The 24866-nt window shown below is 37.8% G+C and overlaps 1 protein-coding gene across 1 annotated transcript in view; it reads left to right on the top strand.

Moving 5' to 3' along the window:
* The window catches only part of SELENOO (selenoprotein O), a 71515-nt gene that overhangs the window by 9351 nt on the left and 37298 nt on the right, over positions 1-24866 (top strand). Inside the window, exons 3-4 of the mRNA XM_068134504.2 lie at positions 22442-22622; positions 23121-23251. Coding sequence (XP_067990605.2) covers positions 22442-22622; positions 23121-23251 — 312 coding nt within the window. The remainder of the gene's footprint in view (positions 1-22441; positions 22623-23120; positions 23252-24866) is intronic.

The following is a 24866-nucleotide window of genomic DNA, read 5'->3' on the forward strand; positions in this document are numbered from 1 at the left end:
CCTTTGAAAGACATTGTCTCAAATTTCTTTGATGGAGTACATAATTTTTCTTGTTGTGTAGTGTTGTTAGAAGCTTCTCTGACGCTTTACCCTTTACATTAAATGATTGTTGATAATCACTTAACCACGCCTTCTTTGGAATTTCCTTTTCACAAGCAAATGGGAGATCTTTGTGTAGGTTATGGAGTTCCTCTGGATATGTCATATCAACTTCAAAATAATAACCAACTTTTTCTTCATCTAATTCAGCTTGTGTAGAGATACATACATTTTGTAAAACCTTTTTGTAGTCTTTTTCCTTTACCCATCTAAGTTTTCCATAAGGAAGAGCCTGAGACATTGCCCAGCCATAGAGGTTGTTCGCGTCATAGTACATCAAGTAAGAACTCTCTTTCGTTGAATCATAATTCGGAAGATATTTGTTATTTGCTTATGCGTATCTGCTCGAGCATACTTGTGAAATTCCACCTCTTTTTGCCTTTTCAATCATTAAAAGCATATCGACATCGGTTATTAAATCCAAAACTTGTTTTGTCATTTTTAACATTGCACTCCAAGCCAATCCAGGAGCAGTGTAATAGTGAGCAGGATCCAATCCATATCCAGAATGACAGATTGTTCTGAAAGCCTCAAACACATCAGCCAACAAAAGCACATCAGTTTTGAGATACAAATCGTGATACTCACCAAGATTCTTGATGTTATATTTTTCCCAAACATTTTGTGCGTGTACATAATCTTTATCAGATATATGACTATTATTTAATTTATTATAGAAATTTTCTTTTGAAGGAAGTTGTGTTTCATTGAATCTCTCAAATGAGTTCATATAGTCATAGGGATAAATTCCCTTTTGTGTTAGTAAATCTTTGTCTGAAAAATACTCTGAAAGACATGGGAACCCTTTTAGATTTTGAACGAAGTCATGAATTTAAATGTATCAAGAAATCTGATCTGAGTGATAGGAGATGTATGAATTGTTTTTGTGAATGAAATGTATTTCTGATCTGTGTTTGGAATTGCTGAGATATTTCCAGAAGTCTTTGAGAGTTCCTTGATAAATAGATGAGTGTCATAATTAGCATTGTTATGAAGAAAGACAGGAATGAAAGAGAGGAGTTTATAATTAATATTACAACTTTGATGAGCCGGACCTCTATATTTACCAGTGAGATGGCAATGATCTCTAACCTTTAGACCAGGGGTCGGCAACCTTTTTGCCATGAAGTGCCAGTTTGAAATGTTCTTGTTAATTCGTGTGCCATATCAACATTAAGTTTAACATTAAGTTTAATTATGACACCACATCAAAAAAATACTTACCAACAGACATGGAATTTAAATTCCATCCATATCGGCTACATGCACAGCAACAACATTTTAAAGAAACATTTATCTCTCATAATCAGGACATTGTAATGATCATTTTATCATTGTAAAATTTGTCCCCCATGAGGTTACAAATTACATGCACGGACCCCATTTCAAAACACTGCTTTCAGTAACTCATTTACAAAGTATTGCATTGGGAACAAATGTCAAAAAAGGAGAATAAACTGTATCAAACAGAAATACCAGTACTGTACAAGAATGCTGCCATCCTCATGAAAACATCCACATCTGAGTTGGAAAAAAAGAGATGGACAAACAGCTGCATATGCAAACCCATGTGTACTACAAATAAACAGATGCCTACCAGTCAGTGTGATCCCTGGCCCTGCTTTCCTTTGCTGAGCTCCATTATCTGGGGGTTGTAGTTAATCGCTTTAAGTTGCACACATGCTTCAGAGTGGTCGGTTGTCAAACGACTGCGGGAGGGGCTGAGCACGTTCTTCATGTGTGAGAATATCTGCTCACAGAGGTACGTTGACCCGAAGACTGACAGCAAAGCCAGTGCAACGTTCCGGAGACAGCTGAACTTCTTCGGTACGGTTGTCCAGCAGGTGAAGATGCAGGTTCCGTGATCTTGCACTGCCGTGGTTTCGAGTTGTTTCCGTAGCTCTGCAAACTTAGTCACCCACAGTGTTGAACTCTTCAGCTCAATCAGCTGCATTTCCATGTCCTGTGTATCCAACCAGTCTATCAGAGATAAATCCAATTCTTGTCCATCAAAGCTGTCTGGCTTGATCAAGAAGGGAAAACATGGGTCCATACTTCTGAAAGTCCCCAAATCGTGTTGTGAACTCCGACTCAAGCTTGCTCATGTATTTGCATATTTCAGCGGTGCTGATGCTGTGCTGCGAGGACAGCTCCCTTTCATGTCTGAAGTAGAGGAAAGTGGAGGTAGCAACATCGCTTGAAAAGATTGCTAGCTTGCCGACAAAAGCCGTCCATGTGTCGAACATGTCCAAAACAGTTTGCCCTGCACCTTGCAGTCGGAGATTGAGCTCGTTGAGGTGTCCCGTAGTACCCGTAAGAAAAATAAGTTTCACAACCCACTTCTCGTCCTCGAGTTCTGGGTAGTTTTGGCCCTTTTCAGCCAGGAAGGCCTTGATGGCATCAAAGCAGCTGACAAACCGCTCCAAAACTTTTCTGCAGCTTAGCCACCTATCCGCTGAGTGGAGAGAGGGATATCTTTGTATGTGCAGTCCATTTCCTCGAGCAGGGACTGGAACTGTCGGTGTGTCAGAGCAGATCGCTTAACTATGAACTTAATAACCTTTACTACCGTAGCCATATCCTCATTAAGATCTGAATTTGACATCTTTGCACAGAGGTTTTCTTGGTGTATTATGCAGTGGAGTTTCATGATGGGGTGACCGACTTTTTCCTCAATTAATCTGACATCTCCCCTCTGTTTCCCGACCATGGCGGGGGCGCCATCTGTTGTCACTGCAAAAATCTTCCTGATGTCAATCCCTCGCTCCTCAAAATGTTCCATAAACACCTTGGCTATGTCCTCACCTTTTGTTGTGTCCGACATTGGCTTTAAGCAGCAGAGTTCCTCTCTTACAGTCGAATCGCAGTATCTTGCCATGACTGCCAAACGTGGTATATCATTCACGTCCACGCTCTCGTCAAGTGCAATGCTAAATACCACAGCATCTTTTAACCCAGCTATTTGCTGCCCGCTGACATTTTATGCCATTTATTCGATGCGTCGCTCAACACTTCTAGCTGACATGGGAATATCTTTTATTCTTGATTTGATTGTCTCTTTGTTTGGTAAGCCTTCAAACAGAACCTCTGAGCTGCAGAGAAAAGCCTCCTTAATATATTCGCCATCAGTGAATGGCTTTCCGCGTTTCGCAATGCAATGAGCAATGCGATAGCTTGCTTCAGTCGCATGGTTTTTAGCAGTGGCAAAGATTTTGAGGGTGTTGGCTTGCTTTCCCATACCTGGACACGGCACGTTTGATGGATTCTGCCTTGTCTGCCTGATCTTTGAAAGTTTTCTCGTGCTTTGTCTCAAAATGGCGCTTAACACTCGACGTTCGACAACCAACATTTTCAAAACATAAAGTACACACAGCACGGTCCTTCTCAAAAACAAAACCCCACTCTTCTGTCCATGAGGGCTGGAATGCTCGAAACCTTTACTTCAGCTTTCTTAGCTAGCGGGGTTGCCATCATCTACCGAACCTGAACCGCTTCACTGCAATTCCTGTGGGAAATATGAGCGGGAGGCCGTACCGTCAATCAAACTAAATAAGACAGGCCGCGTTACAAAAAAAACTACTACCCCCATTTTCATTACTACCCCCATTTTCATTACTACCCCCATTTTCATTACTACCCCCATTTTCATTACTACCCCCATTTTCATTACTACCCCCATTTTCATTACTACCCCCATTTTCATTACTACCTCCATTTTCATTACTACCACCCCATAAAAAAACTCAAAATAATGACGAGATTAATATTAAAACGCAGAAGGCAGCCTGAATGATAACAAAGAGTGGAGATGCAGCCGCTGACCACCGGGTGTTAACACACAGTCGCTCTTACATCATCTCAGGTTGCCACGAACGGCGTATCGGAAGGCACCAAGCCTGCATCTCCTGTTTTATATCTGCGATTATTATACAATTACGAATAATGATGAGATTAATATTAAAACTCAGAAACCAGTCCGAATAATAATAATGAGTGGAGATGCAGCCTCGGACCATCTGCTGTGAACAACACCACTGTTCTTACAGCACATCCGGTTGCCGCGAATATTGTGTTTGAATGCGCCAGGCCGGCCTCTCATGTTGTGCATCCTTGATTATTATTCCAGTAAAATAATTTGGAATTGGAATGGCGACTCTGTTCTGATCCATCTACCTCATCACCCTGCACCATCACACCGGAATACTGTTATAGTGCAACACGCGCAACAGCCAATGGCTGTTCAAGAGGTGATTTGGCATGCAGCGGATAATGCACTGCTTTCGCCAGTGTGCCAATGATTACGCTGCCACGTGCCAATGGTGGCACGCGTGCCTAAGGTTGCCGACCCCTGCTTTAGACCTTCACCAATTTTCTCCTCACAAATATGACAGACATTGTTTTTTATAAATTCCCTTTTCTCTTCACTCGTCAAGGACATTGGTTTATTGGTTTCTCTCATTATCTTTCTTAATCGAACACAGTCTTTTTCTAGTCGTTTCACAAACTCCTCTGGGGTATTTGAGCCTCTATACACCTCTAATTTGTTATATTCATCACCAACGGATGATTTGATATAATAACAAAAACCACAAGGAGTATGTTTTTGATATTTATTTGTGTATGATTCTTCTGGATCTGGAGAAGCAGTATCAATTTTTTCTAAAATACTTTCAAAATCAGCATATATAACAAATGGATGTTTTATTGTTTTCTTTTCATCTTTGAATGAGATCTTTGAGCCTTCTTTAGGCATATTGATTACCGTTGATTTATGTTCACCACAATAATTTGAATGTTTATCTAATCTTGTGTATGGAAGAAGTTAAGACAACGCAAACAAATATATATTTTATTTGTTCTTTTACATACTTGTGGTTTTATTAATTTTGTAATATCTTTGATGTATGTATAATGTGAATTTTCCTCTGAATTAAAATAAAGAATATTAATATGAGTTTGATTATAATTTTCAGAAAGCTTCAAAAGCTGAATGTTGTTTGTTTCCATCAGACCATAAACATTAACTGATAAATTATTCATCTTTTCAAATTTAGGAATATCATTAAAAGCCATTGGAAAATTTAAATCTTTTGTTTTCAACGTATTCTCATATTTTTTATAATGAGATACTCTTTCAACATGGCTATCTTGAGGATGTAGATGTGCAAGAATAGACCAGAGAAAACATTTATTGTCTTTATTTTTGATATTGACAACTGCTTTTCTATTTTTGATAACACTTCGTAAATCAATGTAAGAAGAAGCGTTTAGAGGATCTGATTTAAGAATATGAATGTCAATAAATAGTATCATCTATATTCCAACCACTTCCAGTAATAGTATGCTCAAATTCTTGTTCTTGCTGGATAAGTTCAACATAAGTGGGATTAATCTGATTGTATGTTGTTATAAAGTGTGTGCCTGTTCTCATGTAAGCTAAATCAGTGATGTTTTCAACAGTGAATGGACAATCTTTTGAGATTAACATTTTAACACCCAAGTAAAACTTGATTGAATTCAATTCGAGAAGAGTCTTTTCAACGAAGGCTTTCATTGATGGTTCAATAATCTCTACAGCTTCAAGTATTGACTTTGGACCAGGAGGATTAAAGTTAAAGATTCGAATCCTGATATGTCTTTTGAAAGCACCATCAGTATTTTTAATAGTAAACAATTTTGACAAGTGTTTGTTTGTTTTAAGATGGGCTTTGAACCCCTTCTTTAGGATATCTCTATTACAGACTACAATGTTTTTTGTTCTTCGGAAGTGGTGATAATTGATTTAGAATGTTGTAAGTGTGTTTAACTGTGAGTATGTGTTTTCTATAATGTTTTACTTCCTTTTCGCAAGTATCACAATCGACCATATTTATAGGGTAAGAAAACAGTGTTTTATATATATCACTGTGCTTAAACTAAAACACATTTTCGAGCTTTTTAGGCTCATTTTATATATATAACTTTACTTAAACTAAAACACCTTTACATCTCCCAATCCATATCAAAACCAGGGTCATATTCAGAATCAATCTCACAATCGGAGACATCCGAGTCATCAATAAAACTACGATCATCGCCATCGTCCGAGTTCAATGAAATACTATCATCACTATCGTCAGAGTTCAATGAAATAGTAAAATCTTCACTGCTGTAATGACTCATATTTAATTAGCAGAAAAAAACCTTTCCATCTATACCAATATACTTTCTTTCATTAACGGATTCAATCTCTACATTTTTAATATCAAAAGTTATCTTTAAATAATCTCTAACTACCATAGAACGAAATGACATTTCACCAGAAATATTATCATCATTCATTTTACTTAGATCTACACCCTTTGGATTATTAAAGTAAATACAAATTTCTCCACGAGTATTGTTGATGGTCTTAAATCATTCATTTTCAAAGTATCGCGATCGATCACTTTTTCGAGCTTTGAATAAATTGCCAGGTGTAGAGGAGAAACTTTTGTTAGATTTACTTTAATGGATGTCTTTCCAGGTATAGTTAGAGCTCTTCCTTTAAATGAAATAGAGGGACTCATGTTATTTTCCATAACTGGTTTTACCCAAAAATTTCCATATTTATCTTTGTTCAATTTAACATCTTTGACATATTTTTCTATATCTTCCACCGAAGTAGAGATTGATTGAAATTTGTCTTTTGTGCTTTGAAACATTGTATTTATTAACTAATAAACTTGCGTTTAGTTTAAGTAAAAATTTACTATATAAATATGATAGAAGGAGATTTAGAATTTCCAGACTCTCCATATGATAATTTAGAAATCTGTCGCCATTGTGATAGAATAGGACTTAATAATGAGGGTTTATATAAACAATGTATTTTCTGTGATTTAATTTTAATTAATGATAAATAAATAAAAAATATATATATATAACTCTTTTAAATTAGAACCAAAAATGAATTACTTTACAAGATTAATAAGAGAGATGAATGTTCAGTATTGTGATGATAATACATCATTTCTTTCAAGGGAAGAGACTATTTGTATTGAGGAAATGTATAAGGGTTTAATGATATTTATTATTCAAAATAATTTTAATGGAAATGTTAACACAAGATACTATATAAATAAAATAATGAATTATTTTGAAATTAAACCTGAACTCAGGATAAAATATAGAGTTTCTAAAATAACTCAAAAAAAGTTAGATGACTTGTTTTCCAAATATATAAATGAATGATTTTTTACCCATTTGGGAAAATAAGATAAAATTTAATAACCATAAAAACATTCCAAATTCATTGAGATGTCTAATAGTTGGTTCAAGCGGATGTGGAAAAACCTGTTTGCTTTTAAAGATGCTCCTTAGTCCTAATTTTTTAGATTATGATAATTTAATAATTTTTACGAAGTCAAGTTTTCAACCCGAGTATCAACTACTCTCACGGGTTTAATGCGGGTCTTAAAAAGGAAGACATTATCGGTTTATTTAAACTTCAAAACAAACTAAATGATTATAATATTGAAGATATAATACAATTATTTTGTGATACACAGAAATCAAAATCAAAACCAAAACCCATAACTTGTATTCTCAGTGATAATACGGATGATATACCTTCACCTCAAGATTTAGATAAATAAAAAAAGAACCTCGTTATCTTTGATGATTGTGTTAATGAGAGAAACCAAACAGTAATGGATAGCTACTATACAAGAGGGAGACCCTCTTCTTGTAATTGTATTTATCTCAGTCAGTCATATTTTCAACTCCCTCGACGCTCAATAAGAAACAATGCCAATACTTTTATTTTATTTAAGTTAAATTCAATAGATGTAAATAATTTTTGGAGAGATAATTGCTCTACGTTATGTAGTAAAAAAGAATTTGAAAATTATATGAAACACACGATTGGAAAATATAAATATATTGTTGTGAAACAAGATGAGATACTAACTGATATTTTACACACATAAATGACAACTATTATTATTAATCTTGTGGGTAAATCTGCTTCAGGAAAGAACTTTCATAAATCTAAACTCTTGAATAGTAAAAATGAAAAGATTGTAAGTTTTTTTTAAAAACACCCTATGATTCGTTTTGTAGGTACTACAACCAGAGCAATGCGACCAGGAGAAGTAGAAGGGAAAGATTATTACTACATTTCAATGGAGAAACATATGCGATTGAGGAACGAAGGTCAAATATTTGAGGAGGTCTCTCTTGGTTCTACAAAATCTTCACATTGTAAGAGTGAGTTAAATAAAGTAAAACCTAACGGTCTTGGGATTTTAGGAACTAATCCTGAAGGAATGAGACAAATTATTAAACATTTGTGTGGTGATGGAGTTAAGATTTTATCATTCGGTTTTGATATCGGTGAGGAGACTCGACGCAAAGGTATGAAAAGCAGAGATACAAGTATTAGTGAAGAAGAAATAACTCATATTAATACCAATAAAGAATTTGATGAAATATTTAAAGAAAAGGATTTATTTCAACACATTTACTATAATGATGAAGAAAAGGAAAATTTTCCGATTGACCTTTACAATTCATTAAATGATATTTTTCAATAAATAAATACAGAAAATGAATACCGAAGAAAGAGCAAGAAAGTTTAAAGAACATCAAGAGTTGGTTTCAAAAGTTGTAAAGCAACAGGAAGAGATAAAGAAGAAACGGAGACAGAAACTAACTGGTGAAGAAGCCTTTGAAAGAAAACAAGAGAAATTTTTTAAACCACTTTTAAAAACTCACCAAATGATTTCACCTACAGTTCCCACGTTAGAATTTACTCCGAAAAAACTTCAAATGCTCAAAGATTTTAGTCAAATGACAGAGCAAGAACTTGGAGAATTAGAATATGATGATGAAGGATTATTTCGGAAACTTGAGGAGGTAAATCAACCCCCTAATTATGTTGTGGAAGCTCTTCAAAACAATGAATATTCGGCGGGTTCAAAAACCAGAGCAGGTCTCATTCCAACAGAAGAACCACCACAGTTCCATCTTGTGAAAGAAAAGTTATTGATATTTAATGATAAATTGGTGTTCTTAAGTTCTGCTCAACCAAATGTTGAATTAACTCCAAGATTAATGTTTCTTCTAACAAACTACGGATTCAGCGGTTCAAAATATTTTGAGGAACCACTTGATATGGAAAGAGAGGAAGATAGAGAGTATATTGAGTTGCTAAATGCACTTGATTGTGGAGTTTCTGTTGCTGGTAAAAGTAAGAAGAATGAGAAGGAGAAACATATTATTGATGCTTTAAGTAAGCTTGGTTCGGGCGTTAGCTTTCTTCCAAATGACCCATCACAATTAGTTAATCGGCTATTATTGTTGTTCAGTAGTAAGAAGGCTGGAAACAACAATTGTTTCAATGAAACATCCGCCATTTTAGACCAGTTGATGAATATGAAAATAATTAATAAATGTCAATACAAAGATATTTTATTAGATATTAAATAAGATGAGAAGCACAATTCTTAGTTTTAATTTCACAATGAGTGATTACACAGCATCATTCCCTTACCCACTACAACTTGACCCCACAAAAGAATATGAGGCATCTTTATTGTCGATGGAAACTTGTAATACCTTGTTTAATATCACAGAGAAAAACAACAAGTTTAGTTATAATCCAGGAAGTGGATATAAAACTATAACCGTTTCACCCGGAGCTTACGAGATTTCTCAAATATCTTCTGAAGTCTCTCGCCTTATGAAAGAACAAGGTGATGAACCAAAAAAGATGGTAATAGATATTCAAAAACACACTTCAAAATCAACTATTAAACTTAAAAATAATTATAAAGTTGATTTCACGATTGAAAAATCGTTTAGAGAGCTATTGGGTTTCTCTTCAAAAAAGATTGAAACCAACGGGACGTTTTACAGTGATAATGTTGTTCAAATATCCTCCGGTATAAATTCAGTATTAATTCATTGTGATTTGATTGATGGTGCTTATAACGATGGAATAAGAACAAATACAATATTTTCATTCAGTGCATACTCAACCCCGATTGGTTATAAATTTAATATGGAACCAAAAAATCTTGTTTATTTACCTGTGTCAGGAAAAACCATATACAGAGTAAATTTTAGGATAACCGACCAAGATAATCGTATGATATCTTTTAATGATGAAATTATATCCATCAGAATTCACCTACGTGAAGTTTTTCAATAAATAAATAATGGTTATTGTGAGAAAACACGAGTTGGGAAAATATAAAATAATAACAGGGGATGGGATGTTCCTTTCACCATACTATCAGGGTGAAGGTATGTTTCTTGGTAGAGGATACTATAAACCAAAGAGACAACGGGGTGTGGGACATCAATTTAGAAATAAAGGAGATGGGATAATTGATACTCGAATGGGTATTGGTTCAACCATCCTTAAACATAAAGACCTAATTGGTTCAACTGCTTCTGCCGTGGGCTCAGTTGCGGGTGCTATAAAGAGTATAAAAGATGCTCAAAAGGAGTCTCATAAATTACAAGCAAACAAAGAAATAAAAAAAGGTAAAACTCGACTATCTTCACAAGAACAACAAAAAAATCATTAAAATACTTGGGTCAGGGTTTCAACGATTTTAATGCGATATAAATACAAGTATGGAAGCGATTGATAGTATCTATGATTTGGATGATACGATTATCATTTCAAACTCCACTAAAAAGGAAGACTATGTTAAGGTAAATGCTATAACAGGAACAGACTGGAATTCAAACGGAACAAAAAGTTTTGAAATAAATAATCAACAAACTTTCTTGAATCTAGCTGATAGTTTCTTGCTGTGTAAATTTAAATTCACTAAGGCTGCGAATAATACTAATGCTACACTCGTAAATGATTTCTTCTGGAAAATGTTTGATAGTGTCCGCCTGTATATTGGAACACAAGAGGTTGAAGCGGTTGATTATGTCTCTGCTTCATCTGAAATGATGAAATTTACACTATATTCGTTTAGTGATAGAATGGGTAAGGGAGCTGTTGGTTTTATTCCTGATGTGTCAACGGGTACAAACGCAGACCCTGGTTATAGTCAAAGGAAGGCAATGTATAATGATGATACAAAAGCAGAGAATAGTTATACCGTAGCAGTACCTCTGAAAGGTATATTTGGATTTTGTGATTATGATAAAGTCTTGTATGGTCTTAAAATTAGATTTCAACTACAAAGGAATGATAATGTAAATAGGTTGCTTTTTGGGGCCGAAAATGCTTTTGGAGACAATAATAAATTTGTTATTAATGATTTGTGTTGGTATATCAGTGAATATACTCCTAATCTTAAAACGGAAGAGATGTTAAATAGAAGACAACTCAAAGAAACCACAATGTATCATACCTTAAAAGAAGATGTCAACACGTTAAACTGGAACACACTACCTACACTTGGAATTTGGGTGCTCTTCAAGGAAAGCCACGATACCTCTGGCTCATTTTTTAAAAACCAGATGGAGAGGAGGGTACTGATGAGAATAATGCGCTGAGTGATAATGCTAAGGTGAAACAACTTCGGGTTTCTCTCGATGGCACATTTTATCCACGAGATAGATTGGAAATTGATTGGGAAAAAAATGATTATGCGGAAGCCTACAAGTCTTACCAAAAGGTGTGTGAAAGCAACGGTAATAATGATCCCATTTTGGATATGGTTGCGTTTCAAAAACTTTATACGATCTACGCAATTGACCTGAGTTCTCAAAAAGAAACTATTAAGTCTAATAGAGTGGATACTTCTCTATACATTGAAAGAGGGGAGAGTGAAGAGGTTAATACATATTGTTTGCTTTTGGAAGAAACAGAATTACAGATTAATACAGATAATGGTGTTATGATTAATATGACATAGATTTTTTCTCATAAATAAATGAGTAGGAAAGAACCGGTATATGTTAATCAAATCAATCTTAAGAAATTAACATCTTGTATTCAAAATCAAAAGCCTTGTATTATTAATGTTAATACAATTCAAAGAAAAGGAGCAGTAAGAATTGATGTTTTACTCACAAGAGAGCAGGTAAAAACACTAAATGATGTTGCATCACTTAAAATTAAAATGACAAAACCTATGTTAAAGAAATATTCAATACAAGAGGGAGGATTTCTCCCGTTTCTAATTCCTTTATTTGCTGGTTTAGGTGCGGCGGGAGCATTGACTGGTGGTATTTCAGCAGCGGTAAAAACTGCTAATGAAAGGAAGGCACAACTAAAAGCTCAAAAAGAATTGGAAAGACAAATTAGTGGAAGTGGTGTAATTGTAGATTTTGCTCAAAAACTTCAAAGTCTACCTGATAAAGCTAGATTGTTGGTTGGAGATATGCTTTCCTCTATCGCTCAAGCGGGTGTTAAACTAACTAAACGGGGTAATGGATTGTATCTTTCTCATAAATAAATGGATAAATGGTTTAAACAATTTGGAAAGAATACAACGTCAAATATAGAACTAGCTATGTATTGTAAAAAATGAAAAATTGATAACGTGGTAATCTGTATGAGAGATGAATTAACAAAGTTGTCCAAGAATACAAAGAATATTATTTTGAATTTAGACACACAGAATGGTTCTCATTGGGTTTGTATTCATAATAGTCAGGATAAATATTATTTTGATAGTTATGGTATGCCACCACCTGTTGAAGTAATACAATTCTTACAGAATGGTGTTTATCAAACATTTCAAGTTCAAGAAATTAATTCTAAATGTTGTGGTCAATTATGTTTATATGTATTATTTCAACTCAACAAGAATGAAAATTTTTATGATGTCATTTTAAATCTAATATAAATGACATGTCGGAAAAGATGGTTCTATCTTTGGAGAATCCTCTCAGGATATTGATTTATCAAATTATTATACAAAGGCACAGGCTGAACGACAAAAATATAGTATAAGTAAAAATATTAATATGAAGAATACTTATAAATTAATCAATTATCCAAACCCTACAGATGTGAATGACTTGATTAGATTCAGTGATTTATCACAATATATATCTTTAAATAAAACAGCACGTTTTGTTGAACAAGTCAAATTTACAACCACAACACCTGGTTATACTGACCATACACCTTTCGTCATTAAATTTAACTACAGTGGAACCTTGACTTATGAGTGCACCAACTTACGAGTTTTCCGAGATACGAGCCGTCGCTCGGGCGGTTTATTGCTTTGAGATGCGAGCCGAGATCTGAGTTACGAGCTTACGCCACCCGCCACCAGGTGGGTTCCGGTCACGTGGTTATCTTGCCGTGCAAGCATATCTGCCGTATATCGCTGCTGTTTTGTTTTCGCATGTTGGTTATTTTGGAGCTTACGCCAGCCGCCACCAGGTGGGTTCCGGTCACGTGGTTATCTTGCCGTGCAAGCATATCTGCCGTATATCGCTGCTGTTTTGTTTTCGCATGTTGGTTATTTTGGAGCTTACGCCAGCCGCCACCAGGTGGGTTCCGGTCACGTGGTTATCTTGCCGTGCAAGCATATCTGCCGTATATCGCTGCTGTTTTGTTTTCGCATGTTGGTTATTTTGGAGCTTACGCCAGCCGCCACCAGGTGGGTTCCGGTCACGTGGTTATCTTGCCGTGCAAGCATATCTGCCGTATATCGCTGCTGTTTTGTTTTCGCATGTTGGTTATTTTGGAAAATTTCTTAGTTTTAACCATGGGTCCTAAGTAATTGAGTGCCAAGGGCAGTACTGAGAAGAAGAAGAGGATGATGTGCTTGGATATATAAAACGCAATCGTCGAAAAACATGAGCGAGGTGTGCGTGTTGTCGACTTGGTGAGGCAGATGTGAAGGCAGCTGAAGATTTTATTATAACTTTTGCCGAACTGATAGAAGCCGAACGATACATCCCCCAGCAAATCTTCAACTGTGACGAGACAGGGCTCTTCTGGAAAAAGATGCCGAGGAGGACGTATATAACGGCAGAGGAGAAGAGCATGCCAGGCCACAACTTGTTCAGAGTGCCGGCGATAGCTCGCCTTCTCTTTGTGGAAGACACGGTGAGATCCTTAACATCCAACAACTAATGGGACGCAAACGGGGCGCCCAGTTTAGCGGTACACACATTGATGAATCACCCTGCCTGTGATTCACCCATGACAGGTTATAGCTGGGTCGGGATTCAAACCCAGGCTGGACAGTTTAGAGTCAAGTGTGCGTACCTCCAGTCCAGGCCATCCTGCCAACTTGTATGCTGCATACAGGTGAAATATAAAGCGCGAGATATTTTTATATATACTGCATATTTAAAAAAAAATTGGTGTGGTTTTTGGCGGGCTGGAACGGATTAATAGCATTTCAATGCATTTTAATGGGGAAATTTGATTTGAGAAACGAGCAAATTGAGTTACGAGCTCGGTCACAGAACGAATTAAACTCGTAAGTCAAGGTTCCACTGTATCTGCTTTCAATTGAATTTTATAAAGAAGGACATATAGTTAATATGCGAATTAATAAATGGGAGTATGATATGCCTGATTTAGGGTATAATTGGTCTTTTTCAATAAACTTAGAAGACCGACATGATTTTAATCAGTCTCATAAAGAAGAATATAATCTGCTTGGTGAGGATAAGGATTTATGTGGAAGTACAATTAGTAAACAACAAATACATGATTTTAAGAAAAGAAAAATATATGATAGTATAGCGATGGTTAGCATGACAAAGAAGGAAGGTAATGAGATAAGGATAGAAAGCCGAGGAATACAAACCGATTTGGTAGTGGGAAGATGGGGTGGTATTACCTGTCATAATATTAATCTCACATATATTTCTGATACATAAATGGCAGGAAGAAGACTACAAGAGAATTATAATTTTTGTATTCAAGGATACCTACAAGAAAAGGGTGCTCGGTATTACATACCTTATGATTTGGAGCATATACATGGGAATTTTGTCATAAAAAACTGGCCTTATACTGATATTGCTAAACCCACAAATAGAGACTTGTTTAAAATATTAAATAAAAATGAACTTCTCAAAGTTATGAAATATAAAACTCTTTTAGAAATCATCAACAAATCTTATTGGTATCCTATTATGAGAAAAATAATTATTGATACAAGAATATCTCAAAATCCAGATGAGTATATGTATAATATTCTTTGGGGTTCAAACTCAAGGGTAGCAAGGGAAGGAGTTGAAGAAGAGAAGGAGGAAAGAGAATGAGGAAAGAGAGGAGGAGAAGGAGGAAAGGGAGAAAAAGGAGGAGGAGAGGGAGAAAAAGGAGAAAAAGGAGAAGGAGGAGAGGGAGGAAAGGGAGAAAAGAGAGAAGGAAGAGAGGGAGCAAAGAGAGAGGGAGGAAAAATATAAAAAGATAGAAATCAGTGAGATTAATAAAAGATTGAAGGTATTGCAGCAAATAAATCAAACAACGCACTGAGGAGGAAAATAAAGAAATGAAAAGTCTATTGGAAATATTATTTTCAAGAATAACGACATCAATGTCTTCACTTTCAGGGAGGAGATTTAAACAAGAAAGTGGGGATAAAGAAGGAAAAGGTTGTGGTTGATGATTTTGGTGTTATTGACTTTAGTTAGTTTTATTTGTAAATAAATGGAGGAGAGAGTGAAGGCATTCCTTAGGATTCTTTATGTTTTAAAAATAAAGATTGAAATGTATATGTTAAAAACGAAACAGGTTTTGATACTCTGTCGGAATTTTTCTGATAAATAAATATGAGTTATTGTCTCAAATGTAAAAAGAAAACTAAATCTAAAAATATCTCATATGTTAAAGCTAAAAATAATAGAGTTTATCAAAAAGGAATATGTCAAGTGTGTGGCTCTAAAAAGTGCCAATTCATCTCTCCTAAAAGTGGAGGAGACATACAAAAGTTTTTGTCAGGAAGTAAATTTACAACAACTGGAATTCCAGGGGAATTACACCTTCCAGGGTATTCTTTCTGTGGTCCAGGAACAAACTTGGATAAAAGATTAGATGAGGCTGACAATCCTAAACCTTGGTCTAAACCTATAAATAGGGTTGATGAAGTGTGTATGAAGCATGATATTGCTTATGGGAATACCACTACATTGGATGAAAAACATGAAGCAGACAGAGAAATGTTGTATAATTTGTCTTTGATACGAAATCCTACGTTGAGAGAGAAAGTTGATCGGTTTATTGTGAAAAAAATGATGTGCGAAATTGAAACTTGGTCTTGGTTATTCCCCAAAAAACTATTAAACTCTAATGATGTCATCAAGACTGAGGAGCTTTTGGCTAATGAATTACATAAACCTATAATCACAAAGTTTAAAAGAAGGAAAGTTTAATCTAAATACACCGACCACATATGGTCCGCTGATTTAATCGAACCAAATAATGATAAGGGATACAGGTATGCTTTAACCGTTATTGATTTGAGGAGTAGATTTGCCTAGGTTGTTCCTTTGAAAAACAAAAGGGGTAATACTCTTATGTTAGCTTTCAGTGGAATATTTAGTAAAAGTAAGAGAAAACCAAAGAAGTTATGGACTGATGAGGGAACAGAGCTCTAGAACAAAATATTTATGAAATTTCTTAAGGGGGTGAGTATTAAATTATACAGCACCTTTAATGAAGGAAAGGCAGTTGTTATTGAGCGTTTTAATCGCACTTTGAAAGAGAGACTATATAAAAAATTCACACAACTCGGTTCTCAACAATGGGTGTATTTAATTCAAAATATTGTAGATAATTACAATAATACAGTTCATTCATCAACAAAATCAAAACCATCGGAAACATTTACGAAATAAAAATATAAAAAGGAAATTAATTTGAGAGAGCCAAAGTTCAAAGTTGGTGATATTGTAAGAACTAGGGCATGCCCGTACTATATATATGCCCGTACTATATATCTATCTAAAATTATATCCCCCCCCCTCTATTTACATGAAATGGTTTGGTCCATTCGCAACGCCAAAGCGAACGGCGAACGGCTTGCGAGTACAGTGACAATCCCCCCCCCTCTATTTACATGAAATGGTTTCGTCCATTCGCAACGACCACAGAACCCCCCCCCCCTCTATTTACATGGAATGGTTTGGTCCATTCGCAACGCCGGCACACGCGATCGTTCGCTGCTCTCTGATTGGTTGAATCGTTTTTTGGACATAGCTCGGTAAGTAATTGTCCGATTAATATGAAACCTTGAAAAGGCACATCCTCAGGTCCCCAGCAATATACCTGGCAAGTTAAAAGTATATCGGACCCGTGGTTGTCGAGAAACAGCGGTCACAGACAGACAAACGTACAAACATACAAACGTACAGAGATTACTGGAATTATAGATAGATATACAGATGGAAAAGCCATTTTGAGAAAGGTTATACAAAGAGATGGACTAATGAATTATTTAAAATTGTTGATGTAAATGGATACAGTCCCTTGGACTTACAAATTATATGATATGAATGGGGAAGAAATCTTGGGTTCATTTTACTCACAAGAATTACAAAAAACACAAGTAAGCAGATAATACCCTTGAAAATAATAAATAAATAAATAAAATGTAATGGGGATACGTTCTTGAGATCTGTGAACCCCAAACACAGAATCCCTCAACTTTTCAGTTGGGGCTTAACTTTTGTGTGTGTATGTGCGAGTGAGTCATAATAATATACAAACCCAACCCCATCCCTAACCCAACCCCATCCCTAACCCAACCCCATCCCTAACCCAACCCCATCCCTAACCCAACCCCATCCCTAACCCAACCCCATCCCTAACCCAACCCCATCCCTAACCCAACCCCATCCCTAACCCAACCCCATCCCTAACCCAACCCCATCCCTAACCCAACCCCATCCCTAACCCAACCCCATCCCTAACCCAACCCCAACCCCATCCCTAACCCAACCCCATCCCTAACCCAACCCCATCCCTAACCCAACCCCATCCCTAACCCAACCCCATCCCTAACCCAACCCCATCCCTAACCCAACCCCATCCCTAACCCAACCCCAACCCCATCCCTAACCCAACCCCAACCCCATCCCTAACCCAACCCCATCCCTAACCCATCCCTAACCCATCCCTAACCCAACCCCATCCCTAACCCATCCCTAACCCAACCCCATCCCTAACCCAACCCCATCCCTAACCCAACCCCATCCCTAACCCAACCCCATCCCTAACCCAACCCCATCCCTAACCCAACCCCATCCCTAACCCAACCCCATCCCTAACCCAACCCCATCCCTAACTCAACCCCATCCCTAACCCAACCCATCCCTCCCTAACCCTCACATTCAAAATCCCAACCCAACCCCATCCCTAACCCAACCCCAAACCTCACATTCAAAATCCCACCCTAACCCAACCCCATCCCTAACCCAATCCCATCCCTAACCCTCAAATTCAAAATCCCACACTAACCCTAACATAAAAATTTTTTTCTTGTTTTTAAAAAAAAACGTATTTTTTTTTTTTTTTTCCTCTTCCTCCAATTCTGTCTTTCAAGGCTTTCAAGTTTTAAGAAGTAGAAATGGGAAGAAAGAATTTTCCAGCATTTTCTTCCTCGAACTTTCTTGATATTGCTTAAATCAAGCGTCATTAAACAAAGAACATTGTTCATTGCTTTAGAATCCAAAGAGTCTCCAAGATGGACCCCACAGGTAGAGTCTCCAAAATAAAACCAACTTTCCAAGATCCCAAGGTATAACCACATTCCTGTTGTCTCCAAGATAGGTATCACATTCCGAGTTATCAAAACAAAACCCCCATTCCGAGTCTCCAAAAATATAACCATCTTTCCAAGTCTCCAAGGCAGAACCACAATTTTCAGAAATATTGGGGGTTTCCGTGATAAGTCTCACATAGTATAACTGCGGACCATCAGGAAAAACTTCCCTTGCCCAATTTTTTAGGGTTTCTATGATGTGTCTCACATAGTATAACTGCGGACCATCAGGGAGAACTCTCCTTTCCCAATTTTCAGAAATTTGTGGGTCTCCAATGTATGACTTGTATTCTGGCTCATCAAGGTTGAACTTGTTCAGTGGGTTTTGTTTTGATAACTCACAATAAGTATCATCATGGTAAAACTCTTTTTCAGGATTTTGTGGATCTCCAAGGTATAACTCTTTGGCTGGGTCATCAAGGTAGAACTCGTTCTGTGGGTCTTGGTTGTTAAAAAGATCTTCAAACAAAAAAATAACTTTATCCCAAGTTGTGTTAAAAGCAGAATTTTCATTTCGTATCTCAGATACAATTTCCTGTGGGAGAAAATAACAATGTATTAATTTAATACAATATTTTTATTTGTATAAATCAAGCTCTATGAATATTAAAATAAACTTTGTTAACTCTTACACAAGTCTCACCTAAAAAAAATAATAATAATAATAATTAAATAAACAAACTTACCTCCATTGATAAGAGGTTCGAGTCAAGTTCATCAATCTGAAGGTTGAGCTCCATACAGGTAGCAGGACTCCAAGGAATGGCAAAGTTATCCCATTCCATTTCAGCACAGTAGTCCATTCTCAAGTGAAGCAGAAAGCGTGTTTGAAAAAGCCTGTGTGGTCGGTGCCTTTTATAAGAAGGACTGGGTGTGTCATTTCCTGTGGAAATTCCCTGGGCATGTCTTAACTGGAAATGATGTGATGGGAATTCCCTGAAAATGATGTAATGTCTTAACTGAAAATGACACAATGGCATAGTTTATCAAGTGGGTGGGACTTAACAAAGTGGGTGGGGCTTAGCAAAAAGTGGGTGGGGTTTAACAAAAAGTGGGCGGGGCTTAGCAAAAAGTAGGCATGGTGTAACAAAAAGTGGGTGGGGCTTACCAAAAAGTGGGCGGAGCTTAACAAAAAGTGGGCAGAGCCTACCAAAAAGTGTGTGGCACAGGAGGGGCTCAGACAACAACATTGAGGGAGGTTTACCATTTTATCTTAGCTCAGTTAAAATATCTTGATAAAGAACCAAACTCAAACATCTTTGTTAATATATTAGATGGTGATGGTAGTGGTAAGAGAATTAAATTATTTCCTACGCATAAACAAATATTTGTAGGATCATTGTTTGAGTGGTCTACTCGGGATCATTGATATTAAGAGAGTGAGAGGGAGCAAATATTCGTAGAATCATTGAGTGGTCTAATGAACAACATTGAGAATAAGAGTATGTCAAAAGGCTAAAAGGTTCGTAAAGAACAGGGTGGGAGAAATAGAGGTGTTTTGGGGAAATGAGGGTGAGAGAAAAATTAACATGTAAGTCAACTCCTCACCTCCTCACCACATACAAGGCTTTCATCCGCAGCTCAATGGAATACTGTTCCCCCCTCTGGGCTGGTGCTCCTGCCTCACACCTTGCTCGGCTTCACGCTGTTGAGGCCAAAGCTTTCAGAATCATTGGAATCTCCTGCGATGTAGTCAACACCGAGGACCTTTCACTCACTCACCGCAGGCAGGTTGGTGGTCTTTCTGTCTTCTACCGACTCCTCTCTGGCCTTGCTCCCCCAGCTCTCTCTGTGCTCTGTCCCCCCAATATTCCTTCAGGTCGCACAAGATCTGCCTGCAACCCTCTTATGGTTAAACTGCCAAAGTCTAGGCTCTCTGCTCACCTTCACTCTTTCATTCCCCTTTTCTCCCGCCTCGGGAACAAACTCCCCCACTCCCTTCAATCCCACTCCTCCCTCCATGTCTTTAAAACAGCTGTTCACCAACATCTCTTATCTTCCCCCATCGAAAACCTTGATCTTTTCTACGCCCGGTAATTCACCCCAGAGTCCTTGCAGTGTTCATATGTTTTATTCCTCTCCCACCTCCCCCCAAGTCCTCCCGATGTCCCTGCTCTCAAATGTTGTGTTTGTGTCCTTCCCCCTCTTCCCCCTCTCTTTTGTGTCCTTCCCCCTCTCTCCCCATCTTGTCTGCCGCTCCCCTTGTTTTTGTGTTTTGTGTGTCGGTTTGTCTTTTTGTGTGATTAATGTTAGCTCTTTCACGAGCCTCGATCTTGTATACAAAAAAAAAAAAAAAAAAAAAAAAAGGGAAAATGAGGGTGGTCCAGGAACAACATTATTACCCTACTAACATGGCTGCAGAAATAGTTAAGAAAGCGTTTGCATTTGTTTTCATGTTTATTTTTATGTCTCCTCCCCCGAAGGTGGCCGGAGGCATTATGTTTTCTGGTTGTCCGTCCGTCCATATGTCCGTATGGGCTAAACCTCGTTTTCCTCAGCAACCATATGTCCAATTGCGACTAAACTTTCAGGGTCGGAGTGACACCCATGCAGAATGTTTTTATGATTATTGTGATGTCATACGTCACGTGGTATGGCAGCCATCTTGGATTAAACGCAAAGAATTAAAAAATATTTCTCGGAAACCGCTGACTGGAAATTTTTTAAACTTGCCACATTGCCAAGTACTCCTAATGGGGAACAAAAGCATCATTATGACATCATAGGTGAAGTGGTATACAACCAAAAATGTTTTAACAGAATGCCTTATCCCAAAAATCTGAAATTGCATGCACATGATCAATGACACATTTGTATTGAAATATTAAATTTACGACATCATAGATCACATGGTTTGGCAGCCATATTGGATGTAATCGAAAACCTTAAAAAACATCTTCTCCCAAACCACCAAATCGATTGACTCGAAACTTTGTGTCATTGACGAGGCATGGCGATTAAAAGATGATCACGAAAACATCATTGGTCACATGGTGTGGCAGCCATATTGGATTGAAGGAAAATATTAAATAATTATATCGCTGAAACCGCTTACCCTATTGATGCGAAATTTTACAAATATCGAACAGCACTGTTGGATATAGTTTGAAAATGATGATGTCATAGGTCATGTGGTTTGGCAGCCATCTCCGATAGAAAAATGAACCTTATCCGATCAACCCGAAACTTCACAAACGTGACCCCCTCCAAATACATATGCAGAGTGTACATTTTTTAAGGTTGTATGTCATGTGCTCTGGTAGCCATATTAGCTTGTAAGCCGATATTTAAAACATCCCTTCCCTGAAACCGCTTCACCGATCGATGTGAAACCTGTCATGGCTGGTGAAATTTGTGATACTTGAAAACAGCTGAAGGGATTTAAATCAAACTTGTTTATTTTTAGGATAGTGAACGAGGGCATCTACCCGTTGTGGGACTATGCGGAGGCATATTGGCGACACAGTCGCATTGTTCTCGTTTGTCAGTGTTCTGTTTCTGAAATTGGTTTATTGCTGTCTAAGGCCAACTTTCAGGAAATGAGGTAAAAATTGGATGTTGTCAATATATGACAGACATAAGACAACAAAACAAACTGTGTGTGGGTGTGTGGTGTGTGGTGTGTGGTGTGTGTGGTGTGTGTAATTATTATTTTTTGTTTTGAGTAGGTTTGGTTCATTTGAGATCTTCAAGGCTACAGATCCAGTGACTGGCCGCTGTGGTCCAAGTGTGGGACTTGGTGATCTGAAGGCCACCATGCTGGATTACACCATTCAAACCTTCTACCCTGACATTTACGCAAAGTACAAGCATCAATGTACAGAGATGTATGCTGAGTTTTTTGGAGAGGTGCGATAGTTTTTCAGGTATCGTTCACCACCATCTCGTATCATCCCCGATCCAAAATCATGATCTTTTCTTCCCTCATTAAGCCCCACACCAATCCCTCTTCCTTACAAATTTCCAGTTTTCCCTTTTGAGAGTTTCCTTCTGCATCCATCTTGTCCCACCCCATGCATCCTCTCCTTTCTCCCCCGTTTTCTCCTCACACCCAATATCTGGTTGAAATGGACTTGCACCTCTTCTCACTGTGCATTAAATGTCTATTTTAGTTCATTTAATATCACCGGCAACAAATGATTTATCGGTAGAGAAGAATATCACAATGCAGAGCGTGCATGCAGCCATATACTTTAAATATGTAATGTAGCAATTGGAAGTGACTTCATCTCAAGTTCAAGCTCTCTGAACTCGGTAATATGAATTTCGAGTCATCGTGCGCCTTAGATTTGTGGATCATGATCACGCCAAGTTTCCTCAGATCTTAACTTTCCATCTGTCTTGCAGGTTGTTCGAAGTACAGCACGCCTTGTGGCTGATTGGCAGTGTGTGGGATTCTGCCATGGCGTCCTCAACACTGACAACATGAGCATTTTGGGCATTACCATCGATTATGGACCCTTTGGCTTTATGGACAGGTGCTGCCCAGATAGTCAAGGTGCTTCTGCAGTGGTATCTTTGTGCTTTATGAAAGCCTCTAGGTTTGGATACAATCACCTTGACTTGGTGCATCTGTAGTTTCAGCCGACTGGTTTCATTTTAACATCTGATGAAATAGGATATGATTACAAACTATCTTGCAATTTCATTGGCATAGTGTTGCTCCCTGAAGTTTACCATCTTTCTGGAGTGGTGTTAAGTTGGTTGTACTATGTGCTACAACTCGAGGAGTAAGATCCTATGGTACCCTTCAAAAGAAAAAAAGAAAGAAAGAGTATTGCATGCCACTGCCTTTAGCAGGACTAGATTAGAACCACTAGACAAAACCATCGCAAGCAAGCAGAATGAGTCGGAGACCAACTGGATTCGTATAAGATTCGTATAAATGGCACAAAAAGAATTGGCAAAAGAATCGGCAAACGGTTCCCCAAATTATCCACTATGCAACACGCTCACCATATGTACAGTTACCTCAACAAAATACCTAGGTTCCACATTTGCTCGACAGAGAGAGGGACAATTCGGGTAACGAGACCTTCCCTCTCCCTCCTCCCCGCCCCCCCCCCCCACCCTTACTCCCACCATCTCCCTCTAATCGTTCACTTGGAACTCATAAGAGCAATCAACGGTTGCACCCTCGACTTGTTTCTAGCTGGGTTACTGACTTGTATTTACGATTTCCTTGTATTATGAAGCATATCGGAGTTGGGCGTCGAGAGCACGGTTCCCTCTGGGAGGGGGGGTGGGGGGGGGAGTAATTTGCTGGGAAGGTACTGTGGGAATTAGACGCGAGGACCCTACCCAAATGAATAATCTCTGATGGCGTCGGTGGTTGCTTAGCAATCCATCGTGCCACGGAGTTAACTGCAGCTCGTTGGCTCACAACCGCCACATTATGCAGTATGATTGCAATGGCCTATTTGGGGTAGCCTTTTTAGCTCACCTGGAACGAAGTTCTGGGGAGCTTATGCAATGGCCCGTCGTCCATCCGTCAGTCCGTCCGTAAACACTTGCAACTTCTTCTCCGAAACTGCTGAAGGGATTGCGACCAAACTTGGCACAAATTATATTTGTTGTGTTGTGAGTAAAGTTTGTTCACGGCATTAAAAAAATGGGGTTTAAGGGGGTTGTCACCGGGGTCAAAGTGGATTCATGTTTGTCCCCCTCCCGCCCCCCCCCCCCACCCCCCAAAAAATAGGGATTTGCTTTTTCCTCTGAAACTACACACGCTATTTGGACGAAACTTGACCACAACCTTCACCACCCATGCTGTACCAAAGTTTGTTCACTGCATTAAAAAAAATCTGCCCCTTTGGGGGTATACGGGGGAAAAATTGGGATTGGGGGGAGGGGTGTTGTCCCCCAAAATAGGTATTATTTTATTTGCTTGTTTAAAGTCTTGTGATTATGTTAGTATGATTCTACATTATGCCCTGTCTTCGAGCAACCATTGAAATTGGTTTAAAATACCTTTCGTCAGTGCAGTATACTGTTTATTCTACCAGGGGTGAGCCCCTATGTTTTTATATATGCCCATCTGAACACCGAGCTCATGAATCGTGATGCTGAAATTCCATCTTCAAATATCATGTA

The sequence above is a fragment of the Myxine glutinosa genome, chromosome 1 (assembly GCF_964187855.1).
Source record: "Myxine glutinosa chromosome 1, kmMyxGlut1.1, whole genome shotgun sequence".
NCBI classification, from domain to species: Eukaryota; Metazoa; Chordata; class Myxini; order Myxiniformes; family Myxinidae; genus Myxine; species Myxine glutinosa.